The sequence below is a fragment of the Myxocyprinus asiaticus genome, chromosome 11 (assembly GCF_019703515.2).
Source record: "Myxocyprinus asiaticus isolate MX2 ecotype Aquarium Trade chromosome 11, UBuf_Myxa_2, whole genome shotgun sequence".
Taxonomy (NCBI): domain Eukaryota; kingdom Metazoa; phylum Chordata; class Actinopteri; order Cypriniformes; family Catostomidae; genus Myxocyprinus; species Myxocyprinus asiaticus.
In genome coordinates this window covers 3,949,786-3,969,719 of record NC_059354.1, presented here as the reverse complement: position 1 = coordinate 3,969,719, position 19,934 = coordinate 3,949,786, and the positions used below count along the sequence as shown (strand labels likewise).

Sequence of the window (19,934 nt, the reverse complement as noted above, 5' to 3'; positions counted from 1 at the left end):
ACCACAATTGTACAGAGTGGTTATCTGAGTTACCGTAGACTTTGTCAGTTTGAACCAGTCTGTCCACCTCTCTCATCAAAAAGGCATTTCCATCCACAGAACTGCCCCTCGCTAGATGTTTTATGTTTCTGGCACCATTCGGAGTAAATTCTAGAGACTGTTGTTTGTGAAAATCCCAGGAGATTAGCAGATACAGAAATACTCAAACCAGCCCATCTAACATCAACAATCATGCGATTATCTAATCAGCCAATCGTGTGGCAGCAGTGCAGTGCATAAAATCATGCAGATATGGGTCAGGAGCTTTAGTTAATGATCACATCAACCATCAGAATGGGGAAAAAATGTGATCTCAGTGATTTGGACTGTGGCATGTTTGTTGGTGCCAGATGGGCTGGTTCGAGTATTTCTGTATCTGCTGATCTCCTGGGATTTTCACGCACAACAGTCTCTAGAATTTACTCTGAATGGTGCCAAAAACAAAAAACATCCAGTGAGCGGCAGTTCTGTGGATGGAAATGCCTTGTTGATTAGAGAGGTCAACAGAGGATGCGGGTTGGCACTGTTTTGGTGGCACGAGGGAGACCTACACAATATTAGGCAGGTGGTTCTAATGTTGTGGCTGATCGGTGTATATATATATATATATATATATATATATATATATATAATATATACTATAAAATATGTTAGAAAACATTTTTCTTTTATTAATTATTATGTGTACATGCGTATATGTGTTCAAGGTGCAAGGACATTTTTTAACTCAAATCGTTTTTCAAAAATCTATGAAACTAAAATGTACACAAAAATGTATTTTCTCACGTGTTTAAAACTACATTTTTAAAATATTTCTCATTTTTATCACCTCGGACAACCTTATTTGTAAATGACCCATGCGTTTAGTCAAACCTCCCACACTGAAAAAAAGATTTGTTGGCTAAACAACCATAACATATGAAAATAAACCACTAAGGTGAACTTAGAGTGATACATAAAGTAAAAGAATAATTGTGAGTAGATATTTGCTGATATTCAATAATAAGGTATACCGGGGCCTGGGTAGCTCAGCGAGTACTGATGCTGACTACCACCCCTGGAGTCACGAGTTCGTATCCAGGGTGTGCTGAGTCACTCCAGCCAGGTCTCCTAAGCAACCAAATTGGCCAAGTTGCTACAGAGGGTAGAGTCACATGGGATAACATCCTCGTGGTCGTGATTAGTGGTTCTTGCTCTTAATGGGGTGTGTGGTAAGTTGTGCGAGAGTAGCATGAGCCTCCACATGCTGCGAGTCTCCACAGTGTCATGCACAATGAGCCACGTGATAAGATGAGTGGACTGACGGTCTCAGAAGCGGAGGCAACTGAGACTTGTCCTCCGCCACCCGGATTGAGGTGAGTAACCGCACCACCACGAGGACCGACTAAGTAGTGGGAATTGGGCATGCCAAATTGGGGAGAAAAGGGGATACAAATAAATAAATAATAATAACAATAATAATAATAATAATAATAATAATAAGGTATACCGTGATAATTAACATGCACAATGATGTTGTCATGAGTGCTTCAAAATACAGTGAAAATTTTTAGATAACTTATTAAACAAATTGTTTAGATTTTTCTGAATACACTGTAGCGTTTCCATCAATAAATCAACATTCCCAACATTCTCACTCTTACAGTAATAGGAGGACATACCAAACTACTAGGAAACTCTGAAATTCATGATTCTTTTACATTTAAAAATTTCCCTCAAAATGTTATCATTGTTGTTACTTTTTCATTTGCAATGAAAATAAACTGTAATAAATTAGATAAACGTGAAATAGAAGCACTGGACTCAAGACTTTTGAAAGCCACCATGTCTCTTTGAATCTTATATGGTTTGATCTTTGCAAAGTTACTTTCTTTGTGATCATTTAATTAAAAAAGTAAAAACAAGTAACTAAATCTTGTCATTAAGAACAACAATAAAGTGGATTAATCTTCCAACCCGTTTTGTAATTCAATACAATACCGTGATAATACTGTATACCGTGACAAATGCTTCAGCAGTTATCGTGAAATGAAAATTTGATAGCGTCACATCCTTATTTGTGAGTAACTTGAACTTCTTTAAGGTTTTAAGTACTACTAACTCAAACGATCGAGTACAGAACTGAGGTTGTGGGAAATACCCATAAGCCCTTTCACTTGAATAGTTTAAGCAGTTTGTTTGGTCAACAGGAACTTATTGGGGCATTTACTTAGTTGTTATTAATAATTCATAGAGATTTTAGCTCTTTTAGTGGTATTGATGTTGTTGTACTGTAATTGGTTGTTTCGTGTAGTCACCATTAGGGTCCTGTATAATCTAGTAATTTTCCATGCGCATGTAAATGTACATAGATGAAGTGCAGCTTTATCTGCGCTTGTTTGATGCCAGACCTGTAATTTTATTTTGACACAATTAAATTAAATAGAAACAAATGTTAATTTTAAACAATGTGCAATTTGTTGTCAAGTCTTATTTGTGTGACATCCCCTTTTTAAGTAAATAAAGTTGAATGAACTGATACATTTGTATATATTTAACAAAGGTTTTCTAGTTATGCTGACATAAAAGGACCATAAGTTGCATTTACTTAAAAAGTGTGATGCAAAAATTCTACAAATATATTTTAAGTAAATACAACCTATCTTTTTTTTTTTTTTTAGTGCACTGCACCAGAGGTTTTTGTAGTATATAAACTTTAAGTACCCAACTAAATTGTATTTGTTATAACCACTTCATCTGAAGTCCTGATGGTCCTCTTTAGATATGCTGGGGGAAAGCACATTGGTTGTGTTTGCGTTGTTGACAGACTCACCGGATCAGCTGATTCCTGGAAATCCCGCACAGTTGCGCTGATCCGACCAGGTGTGTGTGAAACACACAAACACTCTTTCACTCAAACTGTCTCAACATGAGCCGCGATCTAACATCCTGTCCTGTTCCACATCGAATCTTCTCCGTGTGCTGTATGTCTCGTCATCTCATAGTGAACACACACTGCTCCAGTGAAGCGAACTTGAAGTTCATTTCTCCAATCACACACGAACAGCGCGCGAGCACTCTGCGCATGCGCGCGCGAGCACATGGACCCTACACATGGTGCTCTGCACAATAGTTCAGAACACACTTTATATGAAATATCCCGCTCAAATGGGAAGAATGTTTACACTGAATAAGATTTTTTAAATTGGTAATTTTATTATTCTAATTCTGAAAAATGGTGTTGTTCCTGAATCCAGGCGCTAGAGTGCAGCATTTCTCTATGTGAAATATATTTACAATGTACCGCTTTACGTTAAAACTACAGAAATGTGTTTTTTTCTCTAGCAGTGGCTTTTTCCAAACACGCAGTTTCAACCCCTCATAAATAAGCATATTATATGTAAATTCTATACAAACTTAAATTTCGTCATGTTTTTGCTATAGCTGTTAGGTAAACAATTGAACAGAGATTAAGGCAAAGGTCAGCTACAGCGTCAGGAATGAACTTTCCCATTTGCCCCTTGATCGATTTTCATGGGTATTTTTTGCCCTTATGAGGGCATATTTTTTCTAATCATATAAAAATAGACTATGTGTCATTCTAAATGTGACCTACTAATATTAATCTATTCATTAACATAAATGATCATACATTTCATTCAATAATATTCATACCTAGGCTTAGAATAAAATATTAAGAAATATATCAGATGGGGAATTAACACAGTGGCATTCATTACAGGGGCAATTTTGCTCATTTTGAATTCTGGAGGCATTTTGATCACTTTTCTTGATATTTTTGCCCCGAGCCCTTGTTAATTTCTGATGATCAACTATATAATAAAGGTAGATTTTAACGAAAAGGTTGAAATGTGTTCTAAGTACAAGAGTATGTCAGGTTGGGGCAAGTTGTCACATATGTTTTAAATGTTGTAAATTTATACAATTTAGTAATTTGAATATTTGTTGGACAAAACAATGGTTTGATAGTTTTGTATGCTAGGCTTTAACATTTTTGCTGTTTCATAAAATGTTTTTTTATTTTATGGTTTATTGTTTTTGCTGAAAAGGCTGTACTGTACAATAGGCTCATTAATGGCAGGTTCCATACCATAGACTGTACTAGTGTGACAACTTACCGCACTATTGGAACATGTTGTCACAAAAAGATCAATGTGTGTTCTATTAACTGTTGGCCTATCATTTCTTGGGCAATAACAGTGCAAATGTTCAGTGTTCAAATGATAATTGTTGAAGCCTAGATGGTATGGTATGTGGCTATACAGAAACTGTCTTTCAGTATAAAGCTACTATGAGGAGTATTCACAGGAGCCGGATAATACATTATGAAAAGACCTGCTACACTACCAGAATTGAAGAATCTTGTGTTTAAGGGTGTGAAAGTTTACATACACAGTAGCAGTAACATTATTTACTGAAAGTACATGAGATATAACCAGGGGGAAAAAATTATATATATATATAAAAGACTACAATTGTGTTGTGCTCTGTGCTTTTGGTTTAAGTTCTGGACCTCTTTCACATGCACATTGCTAGTCCTACCATAGAAGCACTTTTTATAAAAGAAAAAAAAAAAGCCTTTTTCTCTTTCCTGTTCTGCTATTTCACCTCTCTTCTTGTATACTATTCTGGTTTATTGCAGTTCAGCCCTGCTAATTGTGTCTCCATTATGATAAATATCTTGTGCTTTTCCTCATATGTAAGTTGTCTTACGGGAATGTATGTTTATAGGTTACTTTAACAATTCAGGTTTACATTGAATTTGCATCTTTCATTATTGTGCCTTATACTGTATCTTTTACAGTAACCCACCATGTACCTCATACAATATTGTCAAACAATAGACTATCAGCAGTCTGGAAAATTGGCTTAACAAAATTCATAATTGCTAACTTGTAAGAGAAGATCTTAAAGAGATTGATGTTTGTCTTTTCTGGTGGTGTTAATCAACTGACATATTTGATGATCATCATTAACAACTGTGTTGTGTTAATTTTGTCCTAAAACATTTTGTGTTCCCAGCCCACTAAGATTGTTTATAAATCTCTCATATTGCAGATATTATCACAATATATTTCATTAGATCTTTTTATCAACTTTTTGTATTTTTTATTATGACAGGTTTGTCAGAGTATTTATAGCCATTATGTTTGCCTTTGTCTTTGAGTATTGTTTTGGTGTAGCATTGTCCAGTCCAGTCCAGTCCAGTCGTTTATGTCTGTTTTGTTTTCATGTTGTATTTACGGTTTTTGGTTTTCACGTTTGTAATAAACTGCACTTGGGTTCTTCACATCATCTCGTCTTCGTCTGCCTGTCATTGCCATCACACGTTACAGAATACTCGACCCAGCAGTTCAGCTCCTGCACCTACGTCAGGGGAATCGTCCCCTGGAGGAATATGTAGAAGACTACTGCACTTTGGCCAACCAGGTTGGGTTTAATGAGATCGCCCTCAAACACTTCTTCCGTGCAGGCTTGAATGAGCCAGTTTTCTCTTTGATGCCTGGTGGTCGGAGTACCTTCAGTCTGGCTCAATACATCGACTTCGCCCTGCAGATGAGTGGTTCATCTTTCACTGTAGGAGAGGCTGATGAGGAACTATACACTCCTACAGTGGCCGCCGAGCCAGGGTCCCACGTCATGCCCCATGCCCTGTCACAGCCACGCCCGAGTCTGCCCCATGCCCGTCACTGGCCCACCTCTGCTCCACGGTCCAGGCCCACACCTGCTACGGCCAACAAGCCAGCATTGCAAGCCTCAGCAGCCACGTTATGCCATGTTACCACGTCATGTTTCCATGGCCGCCACCTATGTATCCCTTGTGTTTTCCAAAATTCCCCTCCCCACCCAGCTCCCTATTGAACTGTGTTGATGTTTGGGCATCAGGAGCCACCCCTTGTGGGGGGTATAAGTCACGTTTAAATGTGTTTGTTCATGTCTTCAGGTCTTAATCACAGGACTTAATGACTACAGACCTGTCGCCCTGATGTCTGTGGTCATAAAATCATTTGAGAGACTGGTGTTGGCCCACCTGAAGATCATCACTGGACCCTTTCTAGATCCCCTTCAATTTGCTTATCGAGCAAACACGTCTGTGGATGATGCAGTCAACATGGGATTGCATCATATCCTGCAACATCTGGACAGACCAGGGACATATGCAAGGATCCTTTTTGTGGACTTCAGTTCAGTTTTCAACACCATCGTCCCAACTATACTCCAGAATAAATTACACCAACTCTCTGTTCACATGTCTATCTGTCAGTGGATTACCAGCTTTCTGACAGACAGGCAGCGGCTTGTGAGACAGGGGAAACTCACTTCCAGCACCGGTACAATCAGCACTGGTGCCCCCCAGGGATGTGTGCTCTCCCCACTGCTCTTCTCCATCTACACCAATGACTGCATCGCCGAGGTCCCCTCTGTCAAGCTCCTGAAGTTTGCAGACGACACCACTGCCATCGGCCTCATCCGAGATGATGATGAGTCTGCATACAGAAGAGAGGTTGAACAGCTGGCTGTCTGGTGCAGTCAAAACAACACTGAGCTGAATACACTCAAAACAGTGGAGATCATTGTGGACTTTAGGAGGAACACCCCAACACTGACCCCCCTCACCATTCTAAACAGCACTGTGGCAGCAGTGGAGTCATTCAGGTTCCTGGGCACTACCATCTCACAGGACCTGAAGTGGGAGACACACATTGACTCCATTGTGAAAAAGGCCCAGCAGAGGTTGTACTTCCTTCGCCAGCTGAGGAAGTTCAACCTGCCAAAGGCGCTGCTGATACAGTTCTACTCAGCGGTCACTGAGTCTGTCCTCTGCACTTCAATAACTGTCTGGTTTGTTTCAGCTATGAAATCAGACATCAGAAGACTACAAAGGACAGTTCGGACTGCTGAGAGGATTATTGGTTGCCCCTTGCCCCCTCTTCAAGAACTATACACTTCCAGAGTGAGGAAAAAGGCTGGAAAAATCACTCTGGACCCCACTCACCCTGCCCATTACCTTTTTGAACTGTTGCCTTCTGGACGGCACTATGGAGCTCTGAGCACCAGAACCGTCAGGCACAGGAACAGTTTTTTCCCTCAGGCTATCCATCTCATGAACAGTTAAATTGCCCCATTGAGCAATAACTATGTGCAATACATAGTACATATCTTTTTTTATATTTATCCAACACATCCAACATCTTCTGCCATTTCATTCCTCTGAAAAAAAAAAAAGAACCATTTGCACTGTACATTAACAGTTAACAGATTTGTATTAGATTGCAATACGTATGTGTATGTGTGTATGTACGTATGTGTATAACTATTTTTTTAAATTTTATTATTATCTATGTCTTGCTGCTGTTTTTGTATTGTATTTGTATTGTTGTGTACTGGAAGCTCCTGTCACCAAGACAAATTCCTTGTATATATAAGTATACTTGGCAATAAAGCTCATTCTGATTCTGATTCTGATTCTGATTCTGATCTGCCTGTCATTGCCAGCACACGTTACAATATCTGATCCTACCAATTCTTTTAATAATACTTTTTAATTTGCTGAAAAATAAGAACGGTTTCGTTCTCATTATTTGCAGATTTATTCACAATTATATTCAGAGTTGGTAGAACCATAAAGATGAGATAGCCATGTGTTATATATCGCTGGAAAGGTCTCAATTAGTAATCAATGAGCAAATTGTTTCACTCAGAGGCCAAACTGCAGTGAGTATTAGTGTACGAAATTTTCATAAGCCACTTAGCGGTATTTAGGGGCACAGTTGGTGTTCGGGTTGTGACAACTGGTAATGTGTCACAATAGAGCATGCATTAAAAATTACTACAAATTTCATTAACAAAAGATTCTTCATAAATGAAAAAGGACGTCTTCTGTGATAAACCTTTTTCAAATTATTATTTCTTAAATTAACCTTACAGGCAGCACCAAGTCTTGACTTGATCAGTCCTGACGGATCTCCTTAAAGGTATAGTTCACCCAAAAAAGAAAATTTGCTGATAATTTACTCACCCTCAGGCCATCCAAGATGTATATGACCTTCTTCATCAGAACAGGATTTAAGATTTATAGGAAAATATCCCAGGTTTTTAGCTCCATCCAATTCAAGTGAATGGACACTAATTTTTGACGGTCCAAAAAGCACTCTTAGCCAGCATCAAAGTAATCCACACGACTCCAGTCAATTAAGTAATGTCTTCTGAAGTTAATCGATACGTATGTGTGAAAAACAAATCACTAATTAAAACATTTTTAACTTTAAATTGGCGCTTCTGCCAGCTCTCTGTAGCTAATTAAATTGACCTAACTCTCACGTGAAGTACGTTCCTCTGTGGTAAACTGAGCGGAACTTCTGAATTCTCGCGTGAACGCGCCAACGTGATGAGGTCACATGACAGCGACGTGAGGCATTCAGTGTTTTGATTTTTTTAAAGTTAATAAAATTTGAATTAGCAATTAGTTCACACAAATGTATCGATTCACTTCAGAAGACATTACATAACTAAGTGTGCTTTCTGGACCGTCAAAGATTTGTGTCCATTCACTTGCATTGGATGAAGCTAAAAACCTGGGATACTTTCCTAAAAATCTTAAATCCTGTTCTGATGAAGAAAGAAGGTCATTTACATCTTGGATGTTCTGAGGGCGAGTAAATTATCAGCAAATTTTCATTTTTGGGTGAATTATTCCTTTAAGCACACTAATAAATGAATAATATATTGATGACACGTTATACTTCCATTTGCCATTAAAAAACATATACTGTAGGTATGACTAATTATTAACAGATTAGTAGCTAGTTCATCAATGTTTAAATCTTTTAAATCAAACTTTTATGACATTCATAACTACATTAATGTGTTTTCAGTTTTAACTGTCTATTAAGCGTTGAATAATGCATTGATGCTTAATGGGTTATTCATGAAAGTTATACAATGTTAATATATTTTATATCACATAAACTACCACAAAGAAGCAATTCTGTGTCTGTATATGCTGTTTTTTTATTGTTTTTCTATGAAAATATGCACTAGACCAGTGGTTCCCTACCTTTTTACCTTGAAGCCCCCTTTTCTTATATTTAAGTCTATACATACAGTATATCACCACCATAGATGCGCGCTCTCTCTCTCCTCACGCTCTATATGTGTGCACGTGCGAGAAAGCACTATCATCGATGGCCGTGAGAAATGCATAATTATGATTATAATACAATGATTTTTGGGAACGTGCATTGCCACTGATTTCGCATAACTGAGATAGACATGATACTTGATACATTTCTAGCAGTTGACATATCTACTGGTCTGATGCAGAGCCATGCAGCTGCTTAATGGTCTCGTTATAAAGCATCAACAAGGTATGCCCTTTTAAGAGGTTTTTACAGTCTTGCAGTGCATGGTTATGATGTTATAGAATTTTCATAACTATTGAAGATCCAAGAAAAAAGAAACCCATAAGCACTTGTCCAAGCGACAGCCAGTGCACCTGCGTTAGAAGCAGAATACTGTCAATTTGGTGCAGTTGTGCAAAGAGGCTGTTATTGGTAGAGTGACATTTCATGATTTTTTAAATGTATTTTTTATGTTTGAGATTTTGCTTATCACGTTGATTTAGACGAGGGCACTGACATGCTGTTTACTGTCATTGCGCATATAATGGAAAATAAATAAATAAAATCATAAGAATTTTTGTTTTTTATTCAAAATGACCAGAACACAACATAAGGGTTCAAAAGATTGGTAACACTTTACAGTAAGGTTTCATTCATTAACATTAGTTAATGCATTAAGTATCATGAATGATTTTGATTTTGATGAATGAACAATTAACAATATATTTTTTACAGCATTTATTAATGTTAGTTAATAAAAATACAATTGTTCAATGTTAGTTCATGCTAGTTCATAATGCATCAACTAATGTTAACAAACACAACTTTTGATTTTTTATTAATATATTAGTATATGTTTTAATTAACATTAACTAAGATTAATAAATGCTGTAAAAACAAGCAGGTGCTGATGACACTGGTGTTGTTGTGAGTCTGCTACAGTTTGTGTGTTTGTAGCCTGGTATGCTTTTACGATTCTCATTCATTGGTGAATTTGCTAAACTATGTTCCATTCCCTATATTGAACATTGACAAATTATTTATTCTGTGTCATGTGTTCAGGTTAAATCAAGATTGGATGACCATCTTCCAAAATATCACAGTTACGTTCCAGCTGTCAAGTATGTAACTGAATTAACTGTAAATAGCAGATGGTATTTTTTTATAGAAGAAAATCAGTCAAATTTGGTGATTGTTAATTTGTTGTTTGTCAAACTTTCTCATATACAGCATGATGACAGGATGGACTTTATTAGCTATACAGTATATGGATATACAGTACATTTTTACTATGAGGATTTGGCTCAGAATTACTTTGTATGAAACACTATAGTTTAATCAATTCAAAGACAACAACTCAAAATGTCAAATCTTTATAAAATAAAACCTTCTCAGTGTAGGGAAATCTAGCTCATTTAGATCTAGATGTGAACTAACATAACTATTGCACGTCCAAACACTTTTCATCTGGAAATGGGGGGCAAAGGTGGCGCTCCTCTGTCTCTCATCCCTGAAAAACAAATGAAAATAAATAAACCGTCAAATGGAGGATTCTGACATGAAATGAAATGTTGCATAAATGTAAAATATGCAAACAGGTTAAGTTTTAAGTGTCTACCATAAAAAGTAAAAAAACATCAAACACATGGTGGGTTAGAAAGTTTCTAATACTGTGCTTGGCACAATGCTAGAATCACAAAAACACAAAATGAAGAATAAAGCTTCAAAACAACTATCATCTATGCTTTTAAATTGATGAGGACATTAAAATATGTGGAAAAGACAAAACATTTTTTTTTATCTATTACAGTGCTGCATAAAATACCAGAGTGCTCACCTTTTCCCCCTGACTTACTCGGGTAAGTCTTTGGAAAGGGGATGTATGGCTCTGGTGGAGGTAATTCAGACTGAGGATGGAATGAAAATCTCATCCCCCATTCATCTTGGGAAATAATTAAAGAGAACAAAAAGAGTAGGGTCAAATAGAGTCAATCAATTAATAATAATTATACTAGCACTGAGTTACAAATAGTAGAGCTTTTATTATTATTATTATTATTATTATTATTATTTGGAATGGCTGTCCTTGTCTAATGGCAATAGCTTTGATGTACCAATGACTCCACACTGCCTTTTGACCACACACTTCAACAATCGGAAACAATCAAGGCCGTGGGAAGTAGGGGTGCTGCAGGTGCTTTTTAATAAACACATTAAAATATTTTTGGAAATGTTTTCCTAAAAACTGTATGCTTGAGGAAGTCTTGAGAAATAATTTACAACACTGAATAGTGTCATAATTATTTATAAATCATGAGGGCTTTCATCTCAACAACCCCTGAACGCCAAGCCACGTTTGGACTATTTTAACTGTTGGAGCACCTAGCTGCGCATCTCATGGTGACGCTTTTGGTTTATTATAAGCTGCAGCCGAGCAATTAATATTAACAGTTCTCAGTACCTTTTAACATTACACTGATAGGCTATACTCTTGCTGAAAAAATGTAATCTGCTATGTTCTTGTGTGCTGTGTAGTTTGGGCTTTTGAACCTAATGTGTGGATATGTTCTTGTCTGCTGTGCGCAACGGGACCTGATAATTACAAGACTGGCATACACTTGATTGATATTGTAGCGTGTTCAAAGATTATGTGCGAGTGTTATGAATGCACTGATAATATAATGCACTTAAGTTCGATTGTGCTTTTCGTGTTGCCTCTTACCTGTTGTACGGCCAAGAATAAATCTCAGAAAACTAGAAAGACTGCACTCGTTCATTAACAGTGATTTTTACAGTAATATAGTAGCCTATATTATATTACAAGGAGGTGTTTTGTTGTAATAAAAAAAGAAGAAAAAAAGAAAAGAAAAAATGCTCAAACTCAATAAAAAATCTATTATCAGAACACCCACTGCACACTGTGAATTAAGTAAATTTGTCTGTGCTAGTGCTATGTGCAGCCAATAAAAACCCATGTATATAGGGTGACCAGATGTTCCAATAAAATCGCATTTTGACCCGATAATCGGTCTTAGCCTAATATATTACGAAAATGATCATTGCTGTACTTCGTGCTTTTTCTGTATTGAAAAACTCATGACGAATAATGAGAGAATCGTTCATTCCCGAATTCTCAGTATAAGCGGTGATTTTTTTTCCACTGTGCTGAACTTTCCCCCTTAATTATCACCCCCTCCCACCTCTGCTGCTGTCTGTCAGCCCATAAGAAAAGTTTACCAGGGCTGTCAACTCTCACGTATCCAGTCAAGAAACTTGTTCATGCATTTATCACCAGTAGGGTGGACTACTGCAAGGGACTCCTCACTGGCCTTCCCAAAGAGACCATTAAACACCTGCAGCTCATTCAGAATGCCGCTGCCAGGATTCTCACCCGAACAAAAAAATCTGAGCATATTACTCCAGTCTTCAGGTCTTAACATTGGCTTCCAGTCACATTTAGAATTGATTTTAAAATACTATTACTCGTTTATAAATCGCTCAATAGCCTAGGACCTAAATACATTTCAGATATGCTTGTTGAATATCTCTCAGATCATTAGGATCAAGTCAGTTAGACATACAGAAGGTTCACTCAAAACAAGGTGAGACAGCGTTTAGAACCAGAATCCAGAAGAGGTCAGATGTGCTCCAACAGTAGCCACATTCAAATCCAGACTGAAAACACATCTGTTTAACTGTGTATTTTCTGACTGAGCTCTGTGCTGCACTTACAGTTTGCACTACATCATTTTGCTTTTGTCTTTCTTTCCTTTTAATTATTCTATTTTATTCTATTTATTTAATTTGTATATAACTTTTTCTCAATGTGTTTAAAATTTCTGGTTATCCTCCATTTAATCAGGGAAGGTTAACAGCAATTAAACTGTGTGTTAACAATTTTTGGTTATCCTCTGTTTAATCAGGGAAATTTAACAACAGTTATGGATGGTGTTATCAATTTATTATTCTTTTTCTTATTATTCATTTGAATCATTTTAAATGTTTTCAAATTTATTTTATTACTTTTTATTCTTATTTCATTTTCTTAACTGTTTTTTATTTTTTTATGTATCTTATATTTTCTTTAAAATGTATATGTAAAGCACTTTGAATTGCCATCGTGTATGAAATGTTCTATGTAAATAAACTTGCCTTGCCTCACGCATTGACCGTTAGAATCACGCAACTGACACTGTTCTCACACTCTCACGCCACACGTCCCTTTTCTCACAGTCACAACATCGCAGAGCAAAGAGGACATTGACAGCGCATGAACAGACAAGATAGAGCAGGCAGCACCATGCAGCAGTGAGATATTCAGACCAATCACGGGGAAAGCAGCAGCACAGCATCTCCCATCTCCTCTCGCACGCAACGAGTCTTCTATAAAATGCCCTAAAAATAACCCAGGTAAAGGTGGCCCACTGCGAATAGACATGCTAGTAAAAAGCCAGTGAATCTGTGCTGTCTGTGAGCACTTTAACTATTGTTGTTTCTGAAGTTCTCTGTGTCTAATGTCAATGGTCAAAGACACCAGAAAATAAAAAGATGCGCTTCACATCCTCAAATAAACGCTTAAGAAAAACATGCATCAACCAATATACACAACAGCAGTGTTAACTATTTAAAGAGAAAGAAAGGATCATATTTTCTTTTGGTTAGGAAAAGCGTAGCCCTGCATTTTGTGATATATTTTCCAGAAGTAGTCTACAAATAAAATTACATAACTTGAATATATTATTTAGATTTTTTGTCAAGTTCATCTGGTCAGCCTACATGTACACACAAAAATGCACCTCCCACTACAGCACCCCCAACATAAATCATCTTCCCACGGCCCTGGAAACAGTTGCCCTGGAGGACACATGCTTCTGAAACTCTTTTCGAAATAGCATACTAACATACTACTCTTAATTTCATTGCAATTTATAGGAAGTAGCCTATACTGTGCACATTATGCTAAGTGTCTGTGTGCTTGGGATGCATGAATGAACTATCCTTCTATCCGACCGCAACCACTTTGTTTGTGTGAACAAGGAACTGATAGATCAAACTGAGTATGGTGTGCCGCAAGGCTCTGTATTAGGTTCTCTGTGGTTCTCCTTTATATTCAAATTATATTCAGTGTTCACCTGTGGACAAAACCAGGTCAAAGGGTCTCTCTGTTATTCAAGAAATTGTAGGTTCTTTCCAACCTGCTGTCTTTGTACCACATTTGTGGTATGCTGTTGATACAGGCAACAAAAACGACTGGAAACAATGTATACTTAATACTTACAGTGCTGGGTAGTAATGGATTAAATGCAATCTGGATTACATAATTAAATTACAAAAATCAAGTACTTTAATTAGATTAAATTATATTTTAAAATACTCTAATAAAACTACAGTTACTTTTTATGGATTACTAGGTAAAATTTTAACCAGGCAAAGGCAGTAAACTGTTTATAATTTATTGCACACACAGACCTGATATGAGCGACTAGCCATAATTACACTGAAGATGGTTTAGTAATTCACACATAAATACCGAACCGGTTGCTCTAGTGCAGTAAGGTTAGTTTAAGTTTTCCTAATTGCTTAAATAAATGTGCTTTTACTTTTGTAACAACTTTTGAGACATTTGGTCAGATTTGTTGCCACACATAGATGGTGTTTGTAATGCCAACATTGTCAGAATAAGAACATTATAAGTGCCTTTTTTTATTTCAATCAGAAACAGACAAATAGTGAGTAAAAAACACCAAAAAGAAATAATGTAAATTATCATATTTTGATCCATTAACTAAGTTTTATTTAATGCATTTAAGCAACATTATGTCAAAATGGTGTAAGTTTATCCTACTCAAATGCATGTGACACCAAATTAACAAGAATAAGGTCAGAAGTATTGATTATTGATTACATTAAAAATGCAATCCAAGAGATTATGTTACTGAGTCCAATTTAAACCATAAAATTTTTAATCATTACAATTCAGAAGTTATCAGCTGTCGACACGACAGATCTCGTCACAGTGGTTGTTGGTGCGTCCTACGATGTGAATAGAGGCCGATCCTCGAAGCACATGGCCGGCCACAGGTGTCGCACATAAACATAAACTATCGCACATGGCTAGATGTTGTTATTTTTAAGGTATTGAGCTTTCCGTGTCTTCGTTTGTCTACTGCAACGGTGATCCGGCTGGACTCAAAGGAGTCTATGGCAGTATGGGACTGTGCTTGCCATGATGTCCTGTCTGCGACCATCTCTTCAAGGTCATTTGGGTCTATGTTACATAGTTTCAAATTGGCTCTGAGGCCATCCTTGAAACGTTTTAATTGCCCTCCTTGAGAGCGCATGCCGCTCTGGAGCTGGCCATAGAAAACCTACTTCGGCAGGCGTGAATCTGCCATACGTACAACATGTCCAGACCAGCAAAACTGAGCAGCGAGCAGGAAGGCCTCAATACCAGTGATGCCACAGGTCTGGAGTACCTCAGTATTTGGGACTTTATCCTGCCATTTGACATGTGCAATACGACAGAGACAGCACATATGGAACTGATCAAGTTTGGTTATCTATACGGCGATAAATGGTCCAGGACTCAGATCCATACAACAGAACTGTGAGGATGACTGCCTTATATACTGCCACCTTTGTGTCCAGCCGGATGCCGTGTTCATCCCATATTCTTTTAGACAGTCGACCGAAGGCAACACTAGCTTTTGCGATGTGGGCACTGATGTCAGAGTCCACTGTCGCATCAGCTGCGAGAATGCTACCGAGGTATTCGGGAGGTATACCTGAGGATTATTCAGAAGTAATCTACCCAGCACTGTACACTTACAGTACAATGGAAGGCTATCAGGCATGTGGGCAGTACCGTGAAAAAACATAAAAAATATGCTAAAATATAACCATTTAAACACTTAAACATTACACATATCTGATCTTTCTACTCATGTAATGACCATCTCAATTATAAAACCTTATTACATTTGCTTGTTATCTGCATGTGGATAACAGCAAGGCACAAGAAAGAGATGTGATGAAACTGCCTATAAAACACAATTGACATGAAACAAACCCATGTATGCATAACCCAAAGCTCATCCACCTAAAAAGATGGTTCCAACTCAAAAGAATGTTTTAGATTTTACAGTTTAAATTCACTGCTCAAGTAAGAAACATTCAGTATGTGTGTGTATGTATAGTGTGTATGTATATACAGCATATACTGTTGAGTGCATAAGTTTGCATTCCCCTTGCAGAATCTGCAGCATTAGACACAAATGATGTCCCTAGTAATATTCCATAAAGCCACACTATGTACAATTTTTTTGTTAGAAATGAACAAAATTTCATTAATGAGCAAGTACACCAACATTCCGTCTTCTAAACCATGAATTTGACATGCCCCGATTCACTATGGTAAGCCTATAATAATGATTTATATTTTAGAGCTGTCGGGACGGATTTGGTGGGAAATTGCATAAGATTGCAGGCTGATTGCAGTCATATGTGCATAATTATGTCATGTCCATAAATAAAGAAAAGAAGGTTGTGTGCGGTGATAGGCGTGATGGTAGTTTAAAGCCACCACACATGAGCAGCATTGACCATCGAATATTCAAAAAGGCAACCTTCTGGGGAATCACCAGTTTTCAAAATAAAGAAACCTCAAACCGAGAAGAGTCTGCAAGCAAAAAAGAAAAGCTACAGAGCCTGTAATAAAACACAAAACAACATCGGCTTGGCTTTTTCATAGGTGGCGACAACTCTGAGAAAGGATTTAAAACCGACCTAGAGATGGAGTTTTTCTCGCTCGACAGGCAGTGTTAATCTCATCAACGAAATTACTGATGAAAATGTTCGTTGATCAAGGAATTTTTGATTACGTCAACAATAACGAAGACGAGATGAAAATAGACACATCTTGACGAGAACTAAACTATTAAATTTAAGCATACTGTGTGTTAGGCGTTTCTCCGCTTGAGCTGCGAGAACACCGGCAAAATGAACCGCTTTAAAATGGGATAAATACCTAATTAGGGGCATTTACCCTGTTTTAAAGCGGTGCATTTTGCCGGTATTCTCGCAGCTCAAGTGGAGAAACGCCTAACACACTCGATTGATGGATTAAACAACACACTCTCACAGCGAAATCGTCAGGATTCGTACGACTTTTCTAAATTTGGCTAATTTGTATAATATCGTGCGACTGCACTCGAAAGTCCTACAACTTTCACTACAGCCAATGACATCGCTGCACATCGTTTCCATCTAATACGAAATAGCCAACTTGTAAATTATGTACAAATTTTCATGAGATCGGGTTGGATTAAATGAATTCATATCTAATATCTTCTTCTATTTACAGATTATCAATATGTTTCTTCTTCTGTTTATATCTTGCAGTGTTAATATCTTGCAGAATAATCATGATGTGCCTTTATTTTCTCGTTATCATTGACGAAAAAAAAACTTTCGTCAACAAACGTTTTCATCATTGATTTCATTGGCAAGATTAATAATGTAAAAATAATGAAGTCTATCATTGAACTTGAATCAGCAGTATCACGAGTTTCACCTCTTAAATTGATAATACATCCAAACATTAATAGTCGATAAGACACTTGAATAATCATATTAAAATTCATTTTAATATCCATTTCCATTTTCCATTTTATTATGGATTGTGCATTGTGGTACTTCAGTGATTTCAATTTAATTTTCGAGTTAGAACAATGGGGGAATTTTTTTTTTACTTTATGCTGGTAACAATGGCAACCTTTAAACCAGATACTACCTTAGTCTATTTGCCTGCTAGCTAAGTTATAATTTCCACCGTTTGACTTCATCTGATGTCTAATGTCATCGTCGCCTAACTTTTGTAATGTTATTTATTTTGAAAAATAAATTTTCAACAAGTCAAAACAGCAGCGGAAGATGTGCTACTTGCCTGCTAATAAGACATATTTTTTGGATATCTGTCTTTTTCTTCCTTTGTTTTTTTTTTTTTTTTTTTTTTTTGAGGGTAGGGGGTTGTTGTTGTTAGTGTCATTCACTCTGATATGTTGGTTACACCGGTACTCCTCAAACCATCAGATTCATCCACGCAGAAGAGCAGAGCCAAAGCCCGACTGACGTAATTACCAAAACAGTGTTCCTCCACAATTTACTTGCAGTTCTATGCTTCAACCACTAGGCCAAAAGTTACATAGCTTTAAACTACACTCTAGCCTCTTTCTATTGTTGACCTAATAAGTCTACCAGAAATAGACTTGTATGGAACTAAATGTGGGCTGCCATTCTCTTATCAAAAATCTACCTGTGGCAGGTGGAGGAGGGCACGGGAAGCCATTGATCATGTCAGGGGGAGGTGGAGGGGCTCTGCCTGATCCAACTGGCCGATTAGGAGGAGGTACAGGGGGTGACACTCCAGCTCTGTTTCCTCCTCCAATGGGTGGGGGTGGAAGAGGACCTGGAGAGGAGATCCAGTTACATGACGAGGAATACGTGGCATTTTAAACCACAAAATAACAAAACAATGTCTCATTCTACAACCTCATAACAATCAAATAAACTGTGTGTATGCAGGTATTTTAAAATGCATTCTTCATTTATCTTGCCTACTATGCAGTATATTGTCATGTCTTCATCACAAATGTCTTAATATACTGTATAAGATACAATATTAAACTTACAAATGTTAAAGATGGAAATAATTTCAGTTTTCTTGTATCACACTATTACAATTAAAAGAACAGTTCATCCAAAAATGATTATTCGCTCATCATTTACTCACCTACACATGAGAACAGACACGTGCACAATACAACTGGAAGTTCTTGCATAAACATGAGCGCGCATGTATGCGTCAAGAAGATGGAAGCGTGAACAAGCTTCTCACTTGAAATGACTTAGGAGAGAGCAGGGCGTAAGTGAAGCTTTTTGGTGCATAAGGAATTCATTTTTGCTTTGTTTCTTAACCAAAGCAACTGCATCACTTCAGAAGACATGGATTAAAACACTTGCATCATATGGATTACCATGGATTACTCGAAAAGTTTTGGACCCCATTGACTTACATTGTATGGACAAAATCAGCTTATACATTCTCAAAAAAATCTTCCTTTGTGTTCCACAGAAGAAAAAAAGTCTTACAAGTTTGAGATGGCATAAGGGTGAGTAAATGATGAGACAATTATACATTTTGGGTAACCTATTCCTTTAAGTAAACATAGGGGTACCTTTTAAATAATTTCACTGCATTGGTTTGCGCTGCACTAACTAACATGAAAAACTGGCAATTTAACTCAACAAGTAACAAGAGTCCGTGCTATACTGTGACTATTTTTGAAAATATGATACAACCTTGAGTGCCTTATTGCTTTTATAGCACATGGAGAAAAAAAAAGTTTTAAGCACAAAAATGTTCATTATAATGTTATTATTTTTAAAGTACAATCATGAAATACCATCCAGTATACAGTAATAAAATATTGTTATGCAACAACAATATCAGCTATGGGTGATGCGCAGGGATTTAGTAGCTCGATTGTTAATAAATTTGTGAATATTTGTGAATAAAGCATGGTTATTGACCAGCATCCAGGACTGGAACTATCAATTTAATAATAAGAAATATTCCTTCATATATTTTCTAATCGAAATGTTTCAAACAAAACATGTTTTCTTTGGAATGTTGGTTTAATTGGTAATCTATATAAAGGTTTCTCCAAAGTTCTACACATCACCCCCCAGAACTGATGTCACTTTGCTTAAATT

The 19,934-nt window shown here is 37.0% G+C and overlaps 2 protein-coding genes across 5 annotated transcripts in view; both read right to left on the bottom strand.

The window, feature by feature from the left end:
- The window catches only part of LOC127448341 (integral membrane protein GPR155-like), a 51,334-nt gene extending 48,299 nt beyond the window's left edge, over positions 1–3,035 (bottom strand). For both annotated transcript variants that reach the window (XM_051710788.1, XM_051710789.1), the window contains exon 1: positions 2,852–3,035. The gene's annotated coding sequence lies outside the window, so the exon portion shown is untranslated. The remainder of the gene's footprint in view (positions 1–2,851) is intronic.
- A 6,694-nt stretch (positions 3,036–9,729) lies between these two features.
- LOC127448353 (WAS/WASL-interacting protein family member 1-like) overlaps positions 9,730–19,934 on the bottom strand; it is a 28,478-nt gene continuing 18,273 nt past the window's right edge. For 2 of the 3 annotated variants that reach the window (XM_051710812.1, XM_051710813.1), the window contains 3 exons: positions 18,475–18,627; positions 10,999–11,103; positions 9,730–10,671 (listed from right to left, as the gene is read on the bottom strand). In XM_051710812.1, coding sequence (XP_051566772.1) covers positions 10,625–10,671; positions 10,999–11,103; positions 18,475–18,627 — 305 coding nt within the window. In that variant the 3' untranslated portion in view covers positions 9,730–10,624. The remainder of the gene's footprint in view (positions 10,672–10,998; positions 11,104–18,474; positions 18,628–19,934) is intronic. The other variant, XM_051710814.1, reaches the window with a different exon arrangement.